Raw genomic sequence first — 17,437 nt, 5'->3', positions numbered from 1 at the left:
TAATACCCATAGACATATATACATAGACGCCGCATTGACTGCTGCCTCCCACTAGAGCGGTGTGCCTACAGGGCGGCCATCTTGGAACAGGACTACTCACTCCTACAGTGCATTACGTCCATAGAGGTATGATATAAAAGTGATCATAATTCGCTCAACTGTCAAGCACGGGGTTTGTTTGTAACAAATGTCAGACATGATAGATGTATAGATGAGGTCTTTATTTAAGGAGTTGTTTGAAGGGTATATATTATTATATTTTATTATTATTATTATAGGGTTAGGGTTAGGGTTAGGGTTAGGGTTTTTCATACCGTGGTATACCTTGAGGCCGGGAACCAGCCCATGTCTATTATTGCCTATACATAACATTTAGTGCTAGGGATGCACATTTTGAATTTTTTTCCTAACCAATTAACCGATTATTAACCGTTAGGCTAACCAATGAGATTAAAATGCTTGCAGGGGCATTCAACAATGTTTTGTTGTTGTTGTTGTTGTTGTTGTTTTGCTGTTACAAAACACACACACACAAAAGTGCTGCAACAGCTGAGCAGCGTCACATCCACTGTGCTCTGGCTCAGCTGATCGCACTCAGATGGCAGCTAGATCGTCCAATCTTGAACTGTTTTTACACAGCAAATCCTTTTTCTTTTTTTTTTGCAGCGCCATTATTACAGGTGATGCACATCTCTGTGTAGGCTACCTTGTTGTCTGACCGTCCTTCACTGTGACTGCGCTGCATAACTGGCTCATACTGTCAGTCCTCCTGTGTAATGTTTTGTAGCAAAATATCACTGAAGGCACTTGGAAGTCTGCACATGTTGACACGCCCCCTGAGTTGACAATATAAGGAGCTAATGAAAATTAACCGATAGTATTAATCGGTCAAAGTTCTTGTTATCGGTTAAACGGTTAATCATGTACATCCCTATTTAGTGCAGATGGCAAGGGCTGGGTATTCAACTAATGTAGTTTTATGGACCAATTGAATTAAATGCTATTGAGGGTCTGATGCCAATGTTGATGTTAGAGATTAAAAAATTCTGATAACCGATAGGCCTATTAGTCGATTACATTTTTATAATTTTCAATAAAATAAATAAAAAATAAAACAAATAGCTGCTTTTGATTCCTTAAATATATTTCAAAAAAACTCACAAGTCATAAGCATCCGTGGACCAGTTATCATACAGCATTCACGACCAAAATCCAAGGACCTGATCATTTGACTGCATGTTTCATTCAGAGACTGATTCTGAGAATAAAACTTCAGTGTATGTGTAAATGGATTTCATTTAAGTGGTATCAATGAAAGAATTGGCTTTGAAGTCAAAGTAGTGGTATCAGTAACGATATAAACATTTTCTGAAGGATATACATCCTGTTTCTATTGGAAAATGTTAAGGTTGATGCTGACATTTTCCAGATTTTAAGGGTTAATATCAGATCATTTCATTAAGAATCAGGATGAAGTGGAAAGAGCTCTGTGTTTCTCAGTGGTGTCAGCACTATGAGTGACCACATGACTCCATCTTGATGCTTTTAAGTTGAGTGCCTACATATCCACACACTGGGAGCATGTTGCCTTATCTGTAACATCACGAGGGTTCCCCATGTATCTGGCATGCAGCGTGTCTTTCAGCCTGAGTGAGTGTTTGCTCAGCCTCCATAAGGAGATTGGACTGTTGTGGGTTTGACTTGTGCCAGTCCTCAGAGGCTCATAGAGGAAGGCGTAGAGATCATATCAGTTTCCTCTAAACAGTAGTACTCTGACTGACTGCTCTATTGCCCTCTATTGTTAGCAGAGCCTTTCCTTGTTAATAGTCCGTGCAGGGAATGACCACAGACATCAGCGCTGCTGCCAGTTCCACGCTTCCTCCGCTTCCTCCACTTCCTCCCTCCCTCTTCCTTTCCCTTTTTCGCCCCAGCACTCATCTGTCACCATGTCCAGGTCGCTCAGGCTTCAGCAGCAGAGTTGAACTTGGGCTGCACTGCCTGCCTGCTCCCACTTGGAACACAAATCAGGCTGAAGCTGGCATTCACACAGATACAGACACACACACACTGTAGGCCAGTGCTGTGCCTACACGTGACTGCCGGCCGCTCTGGGGCCCTGCCACATGCCACTACCCTCTAGTCTGGCACCGTTTACTCTCTTCACTTCAACTGATGGTAGGGCTGGGGAAAATATAGTTTTCATACTACTCAATTTCAATATCACAGTGTAAATCAAATCACTACTTCTATCAAGCTTAAAGCTCCCTTAAGTGTAAAGATATCATAAAAAAATTAGTTCTATCAATGTTGTATTATATTTATTGAGAAAAAGGTATTTTCTGCTTTATCACCCAGTTCACCTGATGCATAATCAGATCCAGCCCGATGTCCACAGCAGGGATCACTGAACAGTTTTACAGGGCCGGGCCGGTTTGTCTCCATAGCAGCAGGCCCACGAAGGACCATGTCCTGTGACCAAGGCTGTGTTCGAAACCGCATACTTCTCCTACTACTCGTACTACTCATACTAACGATTTGAGTATGCAGTATGTTCACACTGCGCAGTATGCGATTTGCAGTAGGCGAGAAGTTCCCGGATGCATACTAGATTCGGCCGAAATGTTGAGTATACATCATGAGGTCACTACTCATACTCAAACTACCCAAGATGCAACGCAACGTGACGTCAAGGACCGCCTCTTCCTTGCTGCGAAAAAAAAAAAAAAAAAAAACGGAGAAGGAGGAGCCGAGCGGACGAGAGGAAAAAGGAGGGGCAGCAATACAAATGTGAGCAAGCTAGCCACAGTGGGGACAGGTTCACTTCCTGTTTATAAAGTAAGAGCACTGACGTCATTGTAACGGCTTTCTTTATGGTCAATTGCAACGGGTGCTTTATTTTGACACAGAAACCGGAAGTACAGTGCTCACTACGGCTGGTTTTACTAACGCCAGAGAAGTCCGACTTCGTCCGACTAAAATTGTAAATAGGTGTTATTTTGTCATTTTTTCAACACCATGGGGATACGAAGTAGTACTTCCTCGCCTGAAAATGTTTCAAATGTTGCTGAAGTTATATATTTACAGAGTTTAGAGCTTAAGTGAAATCAGCTTCAGGGCGGCTGATTTCGGCTCGGGCAGGAGCGAAATGCATTGTGGGTTATCATAGTACGCAGCAGTGTGAACGCTCTGCATACTGTATGATCGATTAGTATGTAGTATGGAGTATGGAAGTATGCAGTATGGAAGTATGTAGTATGGAGTATGTGGTTTCGAACACAGCCAAAGTCCCTGCCTCGGGGAAGATACTCCGAGTTGCCCCGGAAAACTCTTGGATTGGTACACTTGGAGTGGGATGTGACACCAACAGACAATGTCAATATAAGCCACATTTTTACGCATTTTAATACAGCAAGAGAAGAGACATGTCGTCTCCCTCCCGACGGTTTACGCCGAGGGAACCACCACAGATTCTTGTAAAAGGTTTGAAAGTCTGAGGCTCGATCCAAAACGCTTTTACACAGCAGAAAATCACGTTGCTTGATCCGAAACTGTTTAACACTACAAAAAGCCGAACATGGCATGATGATGTAGTTTGGTCCGATGCTAGACTGCGCCCTAACATGCCATTTTTTTAATCCAAGGTTAACCGGGTAATAATTCATAACCGAGTAGCAGATTGTCTACTCGGGTAACCGTGCACATCCCTGCTTGTAGTTGTCGGCTGGGACTGAGCTGTCCGTCAGAGTGTGACATTTGAAGTGTGTTGTGTGTCACTGGGGGGTGTGTGCAAGGAGAGAAGACAGGCCTGGACATCCAGTCTGTACAGCCTGAGCTCTGATTATCAACACACAGATCAACTCAACTAGTTTTGAGTGTGCTTTAATGGTTTTCTGTGTATCCTGTTACCATCGGAGCGGAATAGGAATCAGCTGACCTGCATTTCATCACACTGTTCATGCAGCTGTCAGAGCTCATGACTGTCTGTGACAATGTGAATTGTTTGTGTGAAAATAAGAGTTGACTGAATTGTTGTTTGAGATACTGATTGTTTCAGCAAGTTCAGTTTCTAAATAAGGAAACAGTAATAGAAGAAAGATGGTGTGGGTAAAGCCAAGACATTGCAACACTGATACTGAGACAACTGTAGAGCCTCTTCAGGCTTTTGTTTGATAGAAACAGGAAATTAGAGGGGGGCAACATGCTGCCAAGCCCCCCCCCCCATCACTTCCTTTTAAGAACTACTTTGCCCTTGGATGCTCTGCTTGCACCCTAGATCATGCTTTACTTGCAGACAGGCCTAAATATTCATGAACTGATGTCTCAGGCCCCGTCCACAATGCCGTGTTTACGGAGATTTTTTTCAAAACGGTTAAGAAAAAGATGGGATTCAGTGAAGCGGCGTATTCGTGTGGATGGGGCCTCAGTGTGTTAGAGGGGGGACACATCTGGTTCAGTGGAGGAAGTCTGGTGTAGTGTTGTTGGGTTCATTACCTATAGATTTAGCTTTTTGTGTCTCCGTTCTACTATGTTCTTCTGCATCATGATGCTGTGATAGATCAGATAGAAGGTGTGCTGGGAACATGGAGGTATAGTAGCAACAAAGACACCAACATGTGGTTAAAGGGATAGTTCACCCAAAATTCAAATTTCACTCATTATCTACTCACCCTCATGTGGACTAAGGGCTGGGAGAAGTTTCAGAGTCCTCCGTGGCTTCTCTGAGTTACAGCGGGGCTCCGTGCAGCACTGACTGTCCATGTGACGGTTGAGAACAGGGCTCACTTTTCTTCGTCCAAAAAGACACACCAAAAAACATCCAAATACCTCCATACTGCTCGTCTGTAATGTCCCTCTTGTATTGAAGCCCCGACATGAGAAATTGTTCAGAAAAAATTAAATAAGTCTATATTTTAAGCTTGTTTGTAGCAGAAGCTCCCAGTGTCTCAGTTCACTGCTCTTCCTGTGTCAGTGCAAATCTCGCGAGATTTGAGACTGAGACACTGGGAGCTTCTGCTACAAACAAGCTTAAAATATAGACTTATTTAATTTTTTTCAGAACAATTTCTCATGTCGGGGCTTCAATACAAGAGGGACATTACAGACGAGCACTATGGAGGTATTTGGATGTTTTTTGGTGTGTCTTTTTGGACGAAGAAAAGTGAGCTCCGCTGCTCTGCTGCTCTACATTGAGCCCCCCCCCCCCCCCCACAGTGACACTCGTAGGTGTTCTTTCTTTCCCATATCCACTGGTCCATAGTGTCATAGAGCGTCTGTCCACTTAATGACCCTCTGCAGGAACATCAGTGGCATGTTAAGTGATGGTGTGAAGGGGCTGTTATTCATGTTCCCTTGACATCAACACACACACACACACACACACACACACACACACACACACACACACACACACACACACACACACACACACACACACACACACCAGTGTCCCGCTGCAGGCCGTGCCACCACTCTCTGCTTCGACAGCCAACCTGCTGGGTGAAAGCAGTGAATATCGACCAGCAGTGTGACATGCAGCCACATGCTGTGTTACTGTGTGTACGTGCAGGTTGTTAGAGCATGTGTGTGTGTGATCGGCCACTATTATCTCTAGATCAATAGTGTTCTCTTGACTGGAGCCCAGGGAAAGTGAGAATCTAAATCTCCACTGCTCTGGCGTAGCATTACTGAAGCGCTACTGAGTAGTTGTGTGGTGAGGAACAGGCTACACTAGATGAAGCCAGAGGTGGAGGTTATAGGCTCCTCTGTTTGTCTCTGGAAGGCAGGGCCAGAGGAGAACATTATGGATTTGGAAAAACTAACACTGCTTTGAAATGTTGTCAACATGGTCGGAGCGAAGGTAGGTCTTCATCTTCATCCCAGTGCAGTGTCTCCCCACATTTTGACTATTAAACCTACTAGTGGGAAAAGAATGCCCAATGACAACCTACAGCTCTGAACAGTGTGAATGATCTCTCTCTATCTCTATACCCATTAGGGGTGGGAGAAGAAATCCATTCACATAAATATCGCAATATCTTTTTTGACGATTTTTAAATCGATTTTTTATTTTGAATTTTTTTTGTGCAATGTGCATTTGTTCGCCTTTTTTACATACAGAGAGTTCAGGTTTTGAAAAGGGTTTAAGTTCACTTTATAATGGAGTATGTTAATTTATAGGCTCCTACAGTATTTGTGTGCAGATAAATGTTAAAAATGCAGACTAAAGGGGCGGTGCGTGGCGCAGTGGTTAAGGCGGCCGCCCCATGTAGAGGCTACAGTCCTCAACGCAGGCGTCCCCGGTTCAAATCCTGCGTCGGGCAGACCTTTCCTGCATGTCATTCCCCCTCTCTCTGCCTCCCCCTTTCCTGTCTATCTCACTGTGCTATCAAATAAAGGCAAAAAAGCCTAAAAATATACTTAAAAAAAAAAAAATGCAGACTAAAAATCGAGAGAATCGGCAATATCGTAGAATCGCAATTTAAATCGAATCGCCATCCAAAAAATCGTAGAAGAATCGAATTGGGAGAAAAGCATATCGTCCCAGCTGTAATACCCATGTATCTCATGTCTATCTCTATATCACTACCTCTATATCTCTCTTTATCTCATCTCTTTACCTCTATTTCTATCTCCATCTCTCTCTCTCTCTCTATCTCTGTGTACTAAAGAGAGGGAGAAGAGGGCACAGCTTAATGGGTTGTCACATCCCTCACTGCTCAGTTCAACACACTGACCCACTTTAGCTCCCTGACTTTGATGCATCTGCTTTTCACATGCACCGAGCCACGCTGCTGCTAGGCAAGAAAGGAGAGCATGTGCCAGTCCACGGACAAAAGGATGGTACTGGTTATCATTTTGCACAGGAAGGAAAGGAGCAAATGGATTTTCCTCTTACTCTTTACTGTTGTCAGAGACTGTGCAGTCAAAAGACCAACACTGTGTTCTCTGTTAAGTATACAGTCTTGGGTTTAGCAAGTGAGGGACACGTCGTGTGGTGCTGTCACACAAACATTAGAGCAGATTGAAAAGTGAGGCTGGTGGGATGGCTTGGTGTGAAAGACAGGCCTGCAGAGCTGCAGGCAGCGACTGGGAGATGTGTCAAAGCTGCTGAAGTCACACATGGCTGTGTTAATGCTCAACACTATAGACATCTCATGTCTGATCCCTTCATTCACAGTCTGAGTGTGTGTGACCTTCATGATCACAGGTGCTGCTCTGTAAAGCCTTTATACACAATATTCAACTGTTGGGTGAAATGCATAAAAAAGTTGATGCTACAGTGATATTATCATGAAAGTAGGACATTTATGTATTTAAGTATGGAACGGTCATTTGTTTCTTTACCTCAGACAATGTATTGAAACAGAAGCTAACAACAGTGATGGGTATACCACAACAACACTGTCAGTGTGTCAGGCCAAAGGACGTCCACTTGTCTGTCTTTCTGTGACTCTTCTGTGTCTCTGTCCAACCTGCTAATTACACTCTGAGCTCAGTGGACACTTCCCTCTGAGAACATCCCATCATTTGAAGCCTGGACATGTCCAGGTACTTTTTTATTTATTTAATTTATTTAAAGGGATAGTAGCATTTTTTTTAAAAGTGGGGTTGTATGATCTACAAATAGCCCCTAAGTACTTTAATAGCAGTAGAAGACTCTCTGCACTCCTGCACGCCAGCCCATAGCCCTGCCCAGAGATTTACAACATACAGTGTTGTGAATGGACCCAAAGAAACGGCCTATTTTCACGGCCTAAAAGAGGTTTTACATGAAAAAAAATACACAGTTCCATTGTTCGCTATAATATAAATTTTTCCAGCCCTTCAAAGTGCAGGAAAAACACAGTTTTTATTTGGACCAAACCAACTCATGTATCCCTCCGCCCAGGGTTAGCGCCCGCCAATCAGCAGTTGGTTAGGTCCAAATAAAAACTGCGTGTTTCCTGCACTTTGAAGGGCTGGAAAAAATTATATTATAGCGAACAATGGAGCTGTGTTTTTTTTTTTTCAGGTAAAACCACTTTTAGGCCACGAAAATAGGCCGTTTCTTTAGGTCCATTCACAACAATGTATGTTGTAAATCTCTGGGCAGGGCTATGGGCTGGCGTTGCTAACGGGAGGAGTGCAGAGAGTCTTCTACTGCAATTAAAGTACTTAGGGGCTATTTGTAGATCATACAACCCCACTTTAAAAAAATGCTACTATCCCTTTAAGGAGGACAATGCACATTAATAAACATAATAAAATGTAAAAGTGCAAGTGTTAGCCAACGGCTAGTTTCCGACTGTAGTCCTCCTGGCAAGGTGTTAAAAGCCATTAAAATAAACACAAGGACATAACAACAGAATTCATAAAACAGGAAAAACACACATGTATTCAACAGAAACCAACAGACAAAAAAACTACAAAGAGAGACAATTTATGTGTATGGACTGTTGGGTGTGGCCTTGGTCTCATGATGTCAGAATGTGAACAGCAGGATGAAGAGGAGTGTTTCTATCCACCTTTTTCCGAACATCAAAAACGTAAGCCTGTTTTGACCATAGATGACGTTCGGAAACTTGTGGATATAAACTGTCATGGAAGCAGAACATTTAGTGGTGGATCCATTGATCAGACGTGTGTTGTGATGTTTGTGGTTAATCAGCTTGTTAGAGAACAGCATGTTATGTTATAAGGACTGAAACATTGGACAGTTGGACATGTGCATTCAAAAGTTTAGACGAGGTCAAATGAAGTTCAAGGTCATAGTGCATTTCAGGTGCATTCTGAAATTTCATCTGAATGCCGACTGTCCCTAACTTTTTGTGAGTAGTGTGTATAGGGCTGCCACAAACTATTATTTTTGCAAGTAGTCGACTAATCAGATTATACGTAAATTGCAGCTTATTGCACCTGTTAAGAACTCTTAACAGAGCAAGGAGCTGGTTCAGAGATGATTTTCTGCAAAGTAAAACAAAAGTTGGCATGCTCTAAAAAATAAAGAGAGAGAACACTGCACATCCTGTGATGTGACTGTTGCACGTGACGTGCACACATTGCAATGCTTAATTTTCTTTTAATTGGTTAATTGACAAATAGTTTCAGCTCCAAGTATATTGCTTCCTCATTATACTTTATGCAGTGCATACACATTACCAGATGTAAAATTTCCCTAGTGTCTGTGAATTGAAACAGGCTTTGACTGGCAGACTGAGACTGCAGAGAAATGAGGTTGAGGTGCGGAGCAGAGAGAGGGACGGAGACGAGCAGAGTAAGGAGGACGGACGGCGTGCCGAACGAGGTGGTGCAGACCTGTTGCAGGGCCACCAGAGACCGGAATGTGAAGGGTCAGTGTAGGATGTGGAATGTGTTGTCACATGCACAAATATGCCGGCATGTGCATGACGACACACAGGAGTACTTGGTGGTGCGCGTCGTGCCCTGGGGTAACAAAGGCCGCCGGACCGGACCGCCAGCGCCTTTGTGTTTGAACTGCAGCGTGTGAATGTCAAAAAGCCGGAGACGCGACCAGAGGGAGGGAGAGGGATTCAACAGCACCTGCTGCTGCTCTGTAACGAGCCGCTGCCTTTAGCTCAACAACCACACATCCTCTGCTTCAGGCCCCAACCTGACTCTCCCCACTCTCTGTCACTCCTCTGCTACCTCCACTAATCCCTGTCATATCATCAGGAAGCATTATCCCGGTGAAGCTCAAACACTGTCAACGTTCAACATTCCCAGCATTCCCAAATACACTTAACCTCCCCCCGTATCACTACTCACATGATATATCTCAGCTAAACCCTCAGGAAGTAAAGCATGGTGTATAATGTCACCAAGGGGTGGCGGTGTAGAATGTAAAAAGGCCTAGCCTAGCTGGAGGTGTGGACGTCACGAGGAGCTGTAACGTTGGACATACACTGGTCAGGGATCTACATTTTTAAATATTGAAAACAAATGCAGATTTTGTAATATGGAACCAGAATCCCAAACTTTTTATTTATTCTGCCACTGTGCCCAATGAATCAATTTCTGGACTCAACTTGAACAATTTATAGTGTGTAAAATTAACATGAACATCTAAATTGACTGTAAAAGTGTTATAATGTGGTTTGTCCATGGAAAACATGACATTACAAATCTATTCATTCTGTTCGGCAAATTCCACATACACAAATGCAAAAACTCAAAGATTTCACCCAACTAAAGAAGATTTTTACATGAATTTAAAGATTAAACCACTCACACTAATGGAGACTAAAGAAAGCATCACATCCACAGATATATACGAGAGGTTTTTCAAAGAGGACTAATGTTCTGTTCCCCTTTTTTTTCTTATCCCTGTGTCATTTCATTTATTTACCTACCTTATTTCATTATTATTATATTGTTAATACCAATCATATCCTTATGAATATGTAACATTGGAGCACATGTCTGCTGTTCTAAGTACAGCTGTTTGTTTAACTATTCTCAATAAAAGAGAAGAAAAATAAGAAATAAACTGGTCGGGGTTGGGAACATGACAACAAGGAGGTGAGTGACAGCAGTCGAGTTGTTGCTAGGGGTTGTTTACTGCTGCTCAGCACCCTGCTATGTGACAATGACAGAGTATAGATGTGAGCAATGTCTCTGTCAAGTGTGTGTTCAGACAGACAGGCATTTCCAGTCTCATCTCATCAGACTAGTTGTGGAGCTCTGAGATGATGTTTTCTGGTCAATAAAGGTTTCAAGTCAGTGCCTGTTGGCTGTTGTGCTGCTGCGCTCTGTAAGCCTGTCCAACAGGATAACAACTAACCCTACAGTACAGTAGCTAGTGGTTAAAGGCCACTATCAGTTGAAGTACAGTCCAACACAACCTTATCTCTGAGACTAGTGAGACTCCTGCTGGCTAATGTGAGTCATGTTAGAAGTGTGGAGGCACTGAGCAAGATTAGATTTAGTCTTGACGCATGAGGTTGGTGCAAAGAGTCTGGACCACATTGGAATCCCATTCTGTGAAATCTGGAGTGACTCACAGCTTTCTATCAACACATTCCTTTTAAACATGAAAACTGGGGTGACAGGTGTGATACAGACATTAATTACTGACGCACTTTGCAGCTTTTTGTTTTTCCAGCACCAATTCCGATACAACAAATCATGTCAATTCTGAGCACTCATCCAGTATGTGCTCTCTGTTAACCTCATTTTATGCCTTGCTGCCTGCTTCCAATTCTGAGGAATCACCTTTATGTAAAATAATAAATCAAAGAAAAGCTATGGAGCTTTAACACAAGTCGGCACCAGTGAATGAATAAATGTAAAAGGCAGAGGACGCACTGAAATTATTTATTTAAATATTTCATATTGGCAAGGTATAGAGGCCGATGCACACCTAAAAACCTTTTTCAAGCAGAGATTATATTAAATATTTCATATTTCAGGGATTGCTGGGAAAACTTTGGCTGATACCAGATCTGAGATCAGATGGAGACTGATTGGTACATCTACACACAAAATGGGATTATACTAAGTTATTGTATTATATTGAGTTGCAATATATAAAATATTAATGTCTATGATGTATAGCTACCTGAAAATAAGGTTTCAATGGACTGAAGTCCTGTCAGACTTCCTCCCCTGTGTTCTTGTGAGCTAATGCTTACTGTACCAATAGCTGAAGACTGGGAGGATGCACAAGTGTTCAGCAGCATGGTTTGCAGTAGCTGGTGGTTTATTAAGCACCTACACATTTCTTTGGCTGTGTCTGTCTGTTACTGATGGCTGCGTGGGCTCTCCTCATGTTCAGAAGAATGACGCTTTCTTCCTCTCTGTCTCTCTTTTGTTCTCTTCACTTAAACACAGGCAACAGGGGCCAGCCTCCCAGAAAGACGGGACTCGATAGACAAAGGCAGCAATACAGAGCAGCAGTTCAACCTCAATACAGCACTATGCCCATCTGACAAACAGCTGGTGAGTATGGCCTGGCTGTGCAAGGACAACAGTTTTTTCAACCTGTGGTGACATCTGTGTGCCTGCAGGGTTGTAGGCTGACTATCTTGTAGCATATGATTTCAGTTGAACACATTACAGGAGTAGACATAATACAATAACTCAATAACTAAGGCACAAGTAATATACCGTAAATGAATCGTAGTCGACATGTATGTATCTATGTGTGTCTTTGCAATGGACTGTTGTGGCTTTTCAGTCCCATGCTGATACCAATACCTGGGCTTGGCATATTATATAGGCGGATACATGATACCACTGTTGAATTTTGGGCCAGGTGATATGGCTGAAAAAATATCAGATTTTTTTTCCAATTCACGATTCAAATCAATCTTTTTCCCCCCGCAAACAGCATTCGGAAGATTAGGATTAGACATACTTACTTTTGTATAAGAAAGAGTTCAAAATTGGAAGATACACCGCCCTGCACAAGCCTAGGGAGCCCAGCAGGGAGCGCTGGTGGCAGATGTTAAAGAAAAACACGATATTCATTAAAAACAAGTCGACCTGAATTACAAATTAGAATTACTCAGTAAAAAAATGGATTTATCACCCAGCCGTAGTTGAATTAATAAACTGTACACCTTGCCATGTGTAAGAGAGTGAAGGCACATTCAAATCAAATCAAATCAAATCAAACTTTATTTATAGAGCACTTTTCCTACATAGACATGTAACACAAAGTGCTTTACACACATAAAATAGAAAAAACAAGTGTCCTAACTTTGTAAAACGTTGTTGCTCTGTGATCTAACTTTTTACTCAATACCTGGGCCGATGTCCGATCAGATGGGTGCATGCGTAGCAGCATGTTTGTTTGTGTGGTAACGGTGACATAATTGGAACGTTAGACCAAAGGATAAACCTGCACACAGTAGGTATTAGGCCAGGAAGTAAAGCAATTACAGATGTATGACTTTATAAACATCAGACAGACTTAGACCTGTAAACACAGACTGGATGTTGCTTCCAGTGCAATTACACACTGATGTCAAACACAGTGAGGGCAGCTGACGTGATGTAGTGCTGTTTGTTCTTGGCTGAGCTGGATTCAACCATAGAAGGAAGCTAATGGTTGTTAAAGCACAGGCCATTTCAGCTTGAGCCTTGAATCAGCCAAAAAGAGACACACACACACACACACGCACGCACACACACACACACACACACACACACACACACACACACACACACACACACACACACACACACACACACACACACACACACACACACACACACACACACACACACACACACACACACCACATCCACACACACACACAGGCCAGCATTGTCAAATACACAAGGGATCCTTTTGCTGGCCTTCATTATTCTAAGCGACTCCTTATTTTTCATCACCGTCTCTCAGTGTGCTTTTGGCAAAGAATAGTATCCTGGTGTCTCAGCTCTGTGCACAGGAGAAAAGTGAGAAACTGAGGTTGAGATTCCAGTCCAACTGTGTGACAATGAGACATGTGATGAAGCATCAGATCAGTGAGCATTAATCTTTAGGCTGGTTTCTGTCCACATAGTCATACATACTACAGGTATACAGTGTCATGCAAAAGTTTGGGCACCCCTGTAAATGTGAACAGTTCAGCAAGTGGAAGATGAAATGATCTCAGGCACAAAGTTATAGATGACACATTCCCTTTACATTTCAAACTATATATACAGTACTGTGCAAAAGTTTTAGGCAGGCGTGAAAAAATGCTGTTAAGTCAGAATCATGCAATACCATCAGTCAGTACTTTTACATGCAGAGCTTAATCGAGCTATGCTCAAAATTCGATTTTGGCGTCAAATCAGACTTCTGTCCTTGTCTCAATATACATGCAACTGAGAAAACCGAATAACTGACGGGGTCCGCCCCCTCATGCGGCGTCACCTGTTGTTTCAGCAGGTTAATACGCCTCCTGTCCTGTTGACTTCTCTGTCACCTCGTAAAAAACTGAATATAAACAAATTAGTAAGCTTAATAATAAGTTCTCAACTGCAGTTCCCGACCAGACGCACCAGTCTGGGCTGGATGCGCGCTGAGAATAGGATACGGGCTTCCTTTTTTCCTCTCTCCCTCTCCCTCCCTCTCTCTCTCTCTCTCTCTCTTTTTTTTAATAAAACACTCTTGCTGGTTGCGCTGTGTGAAATGCATTGAATCGGTGCTGATGTTGGGTTTTCTTCTTTACTTTGCCGGGTTCAGGCGGCTTCTCTGCTCCACTTGGTGCCGTCTCTACTGTTGTGGAGCATGCGCACATGCATTGTCCAGTTATACTCCGACTAAGGTGTATACATGACGGAGAAAATCGAATTCCAATCGCATTATCTGGGTGTCTTAATCAGAGTTCTCCAACTCCGATTTCAGTCGGACTAAGGTGTTTACATGCACTTCAGTTGTCCAGTTGTAGTTGGATTAAGGCAATAATTCGTTTTTTTCAAGTGTCATGTAAACGTACTGACTGAGGTGTATGATTGGACCCAAATTTATTCACAACAACCCCAAACATTCAGCCATGAATGATGTCATTTAGAACTATCATCAGCATAAAGAAGAACAACAAGTCCTGGAAGTGATGGTGTGGTGGAGCCCTTAGCTCAACATCATCCAGTCTGTCTGGGATTACATGTAGAGACAGAAGGATCTGAGGAGCTCCAAGATATTTGGAAAAAACCACCAGCCCAGGTCCTTCAAACACTGTGTGCAGGTGTACCTACCTAGAAGAACTGATGCTGTTTTGAAGGCAAAGGGTTGTCACACCAAATATTGATTTGATTTAGGATTCTCGTCTATTTATTCACTGCATTTTGTTAATTGATGAAAAAAACAAAACACTTCCATCTTTGAAAGCATTCAGCTTTTTTTCCACACCTGCCTAAAACCTTTGCACAGTACTGTATATTCTAAATATCTTGTCTATCTGAGAGCTCAAGTCTCCTGGGTTTCCCATTCTTTTGCAGGCTGCTGCTTTGTTTCCCTTTTTCACTCTGAAACTGCAGAAAACTAAAAGAATACACTGATATTGATTTAAAATATTGAAAAGAGTGTTTCATGTTTAAAGGGATACTCCAAAAAAAAATTTCGTGTCTTACCTCACTCCCAAGTCCATGACAAGCAGATAGACACCATCCTTTCGACTGTTCGTGCAGTAACAAGGGAGATAGAGCCGAATCGCCCGTAATTAGCTTAGCTCAAACACTGGAAGTGTATAGGTAGTGTCTACCTGCTGGTCATGGACTCGGGAGTGAGGAAAGACACGGAAAGAAAATGTTGGCGTATCCCTTTAACTTTATGTCTTTTGGATCATTTCATCTTCCACTTGCTGAACTGTTCACATTAACAAAAATGTGTACTTTTGCATGCCAGTGTACACATAGTATACGTTCAGGTTGTGATATAACATGAACGCTGGGGCTGCCACTCTACAACCTGTTTCCAAAAAGTGTGTTGTTGCCGATACTGTGAGGGATACTTTGTGGGTTGTATTGAAAGAATAATGAGAAGTGTTGGACTCCTTCAGTCACTTAAAGAAGCAGCTTGTGCAACATTTCATTGATAAACTAATGTTTATGCTGATTGATGATTTGACAGTGTTGAGACTTTTATTAAAAGAACAAATACACTCAAGAAGACACACAATATCTCTAACTTTCCATGTGCAGACTTCCTTCCTGTGTGCAGTAGTGGGACTCGGGTCCAGTCTGTAGAGCCGTTGAATGGCAGCAGGTGATACTGGAGAGTTGGGTGTAAGCTGTTTCAGTGTTGTGGCTCCCTTTCACAGATGATCTCTTCTTAATGCTCAGCCTAAGCTCCTTCTGTCCTGTACTCTCTCCGGTGTAGTAAGTGACAGACTGTGAACGTGTTGTGTCCATATGGCATCCATAGGCCTGCTGGGACGAGGTCTGAACCTGCCATCACATTCAGCACCATTTGAAATTCAACACAGCTCATTTTCTACAGGTGAATTCAGCTCTGTAGTCGAGTCAGGAGCTGAGAGTTTAAGAGAGAATACTAAAAGCAGTGTAGTTGAGCCAGTAGGTGGAGCTGTTGCAACAGGCTGAGTGATGTGTCTGCTATGTATGCAGGTGATCATGGTATTATACTATTTGCCTACTGTCTATGTTTTGTGTGTGTGTCTCCAGAGGGCCGGGTGGACTTTGCTGCAGCTGAGGATGATGAATGATCTCCTGCACTAGGGCTAGATGGTGTGGGAATGATGGACCTCCCTAATGGCCAATCAAGCATCAACACCATTGCTGCAACAGTCTCTGAGGTGAGGCCGCGCCCACTCACACACTTGTGTACACGTGTTGCAAGATGAATGCACAAGAAGTATCTTCAACACAGAAAGCTGTAGCGTATGATCACAAGGTGACGCGATGCTTCTCCTCATCAAACTATCAAGTCATCACATTTTTCAGTGACTCTATAGCTACAGTACACTACAACAGATCATTTGTAATTCTTCCCTTTATAATGTTGTTCATATTGCACGTATCGCTCTTTTCTCAATTTATATCTTCTGATGCAACTGTGTGTGTGTTTGTTTGTCCTCCTACAGAAGAGCAGCAGCTCAGAATCTCTCAGTGATAAGGGCTCTTCAGAGCTGAAGAAGAGTTTTGATGCTGTCGTGTTCGATGTGCTTAAGGTCACTCCTGAAGAATATGCAGTAAGTGTATTGTTTTTATTGGGTTACAGTGCATGTTTGGGTGTTAAATGGACAAACGTGGTGTGCTGACAGGAGTTAGAAGGAGGTGGGATGAAAGAGGAGGAAATGGGGTCAGAGTTTGGATCAGTAATAATTGATGATGTGTGGCAGTGCCTACTGCACAGACGTTTCTCCTGGCTTCCTCTGCGCAAGTCTTCCTCAGCAACTCTGAACAAACAGGACCCGGCTGCTGCTGAGTGAGCCTTACCTAATGAAGAGAACATGCTGCTCTCTGTTTTTTTTAATTTGACCATATTTACAAATAAAACAAGTCCCTTGTTCCTGCAAACAGATTTGAATGCATAAAGCACCGGAGCGTGCCACCACAGGGGGGCAGTCTTATCCTTTATGTTTTGTTGTAATGTCTCCTCACACCTGGTGTGTCAAGAAAACCCTTAAGGGTTATGGTTCTTTTATTGTCCGTTATTGTCATTGTATTGTCATTTTATTGCTTGATTATTTATTTATGTGGCAATTTAATGATTTGTGCAGTGCACAGTAAAGTAGGTCTTGAATAGGTGCGTGGGATTTAGAGGGAAATTCAATCTTCATTGTCCAACTCCTGCTGTGTTTGTCCTCTGCAGGGCCAGATCACCCTCATGGATGCTCCTGTGTTCAAAGCCATCCAGCCAGAGGTGAGTGCACTCAGGCCTGAAGAGGGAAGAGAGATGACAGCTTAGCATTTGTCATCTGTCATTTTTGACACCTAGTGTGAGAAGTCAAGTGGGACTTTCAGCTACGCCTTTCAAACCCAT

At 42.7% G+C, this 17,437-nt stretch overlaps 2 protein-coding genes across 4 annotated transcripts in view; one reads left to right on the top strand and one right to left on the bottom strand.

Moving 5' to 3' along the window:
• The window catches only part of zyg11 (zyg-11 family member, cell cycle regulator), a 50,606-nt gene extending 38,047 nt beyond the window's left edge, over window positions 1-12,559 (bottom strand). Inside the window, exon 1 of the mRNA XM_083970634.1 lies at window positions 12,360-12,559. The gene's annotated coding sequence lies outside the window, so the exon portion shown is untranslated. The remainder of the gene's footprint in view (window positions 1-12,359) is intronic.
• ralgps2 (Ral GEF with PH domain and SH3 binding motif 2) overlaps window positions 1-17,437 on the top strand; it is a 90,122-nt gene that overhangs the window by 15,119 nt on the left and 57,566 nt on the right. For 2 of the 3 annotated variants that reach the window (XM_083970640.1, XM_083970638.1), the window contains exons 2-5: window positions 11,830-11,937; window positions 16,117-16,247; window positions 16,536-16,643; window positions 17,267-17,317. In XM_083970640.1, coding sequence (XP_083826766.1) covers window positions 16,188-16,247; window positions 16,536-16,643; window positions 17,267-17,317 — 219 coding nt within the window. In that variant the 5' untranslated portion in view covers window positions 11,830-11,937; window positions 16,117-16,187. Of the gene's footprint in view, window positions 1-11,408; window positions 11,466-11,829; window positions 11,938-16,116; window positions 16,248-16,535; window positions 16,644-17,266; window positions 17,318-17,437 lie in introns of all 3 variants that reach the window. The other variant, XM_083970639.1, reaches the window with a different exon arrangement.

The sequence above is a fragment of the Trachurus trachurus genome, assembly GCF_905171665.1.
Source record: "Trachurus trachurus genome assembly, chromosome: 4".
Lineage (NCBI taxonomy): Eukaryota > Metazoa > Chordata > Actinopteri > Carangiformes > Carangidae > Trachurus > Trachurus trachurus.
This window is presented reverse-complemented; position numbering and strand designations above follow the sequence as displayed.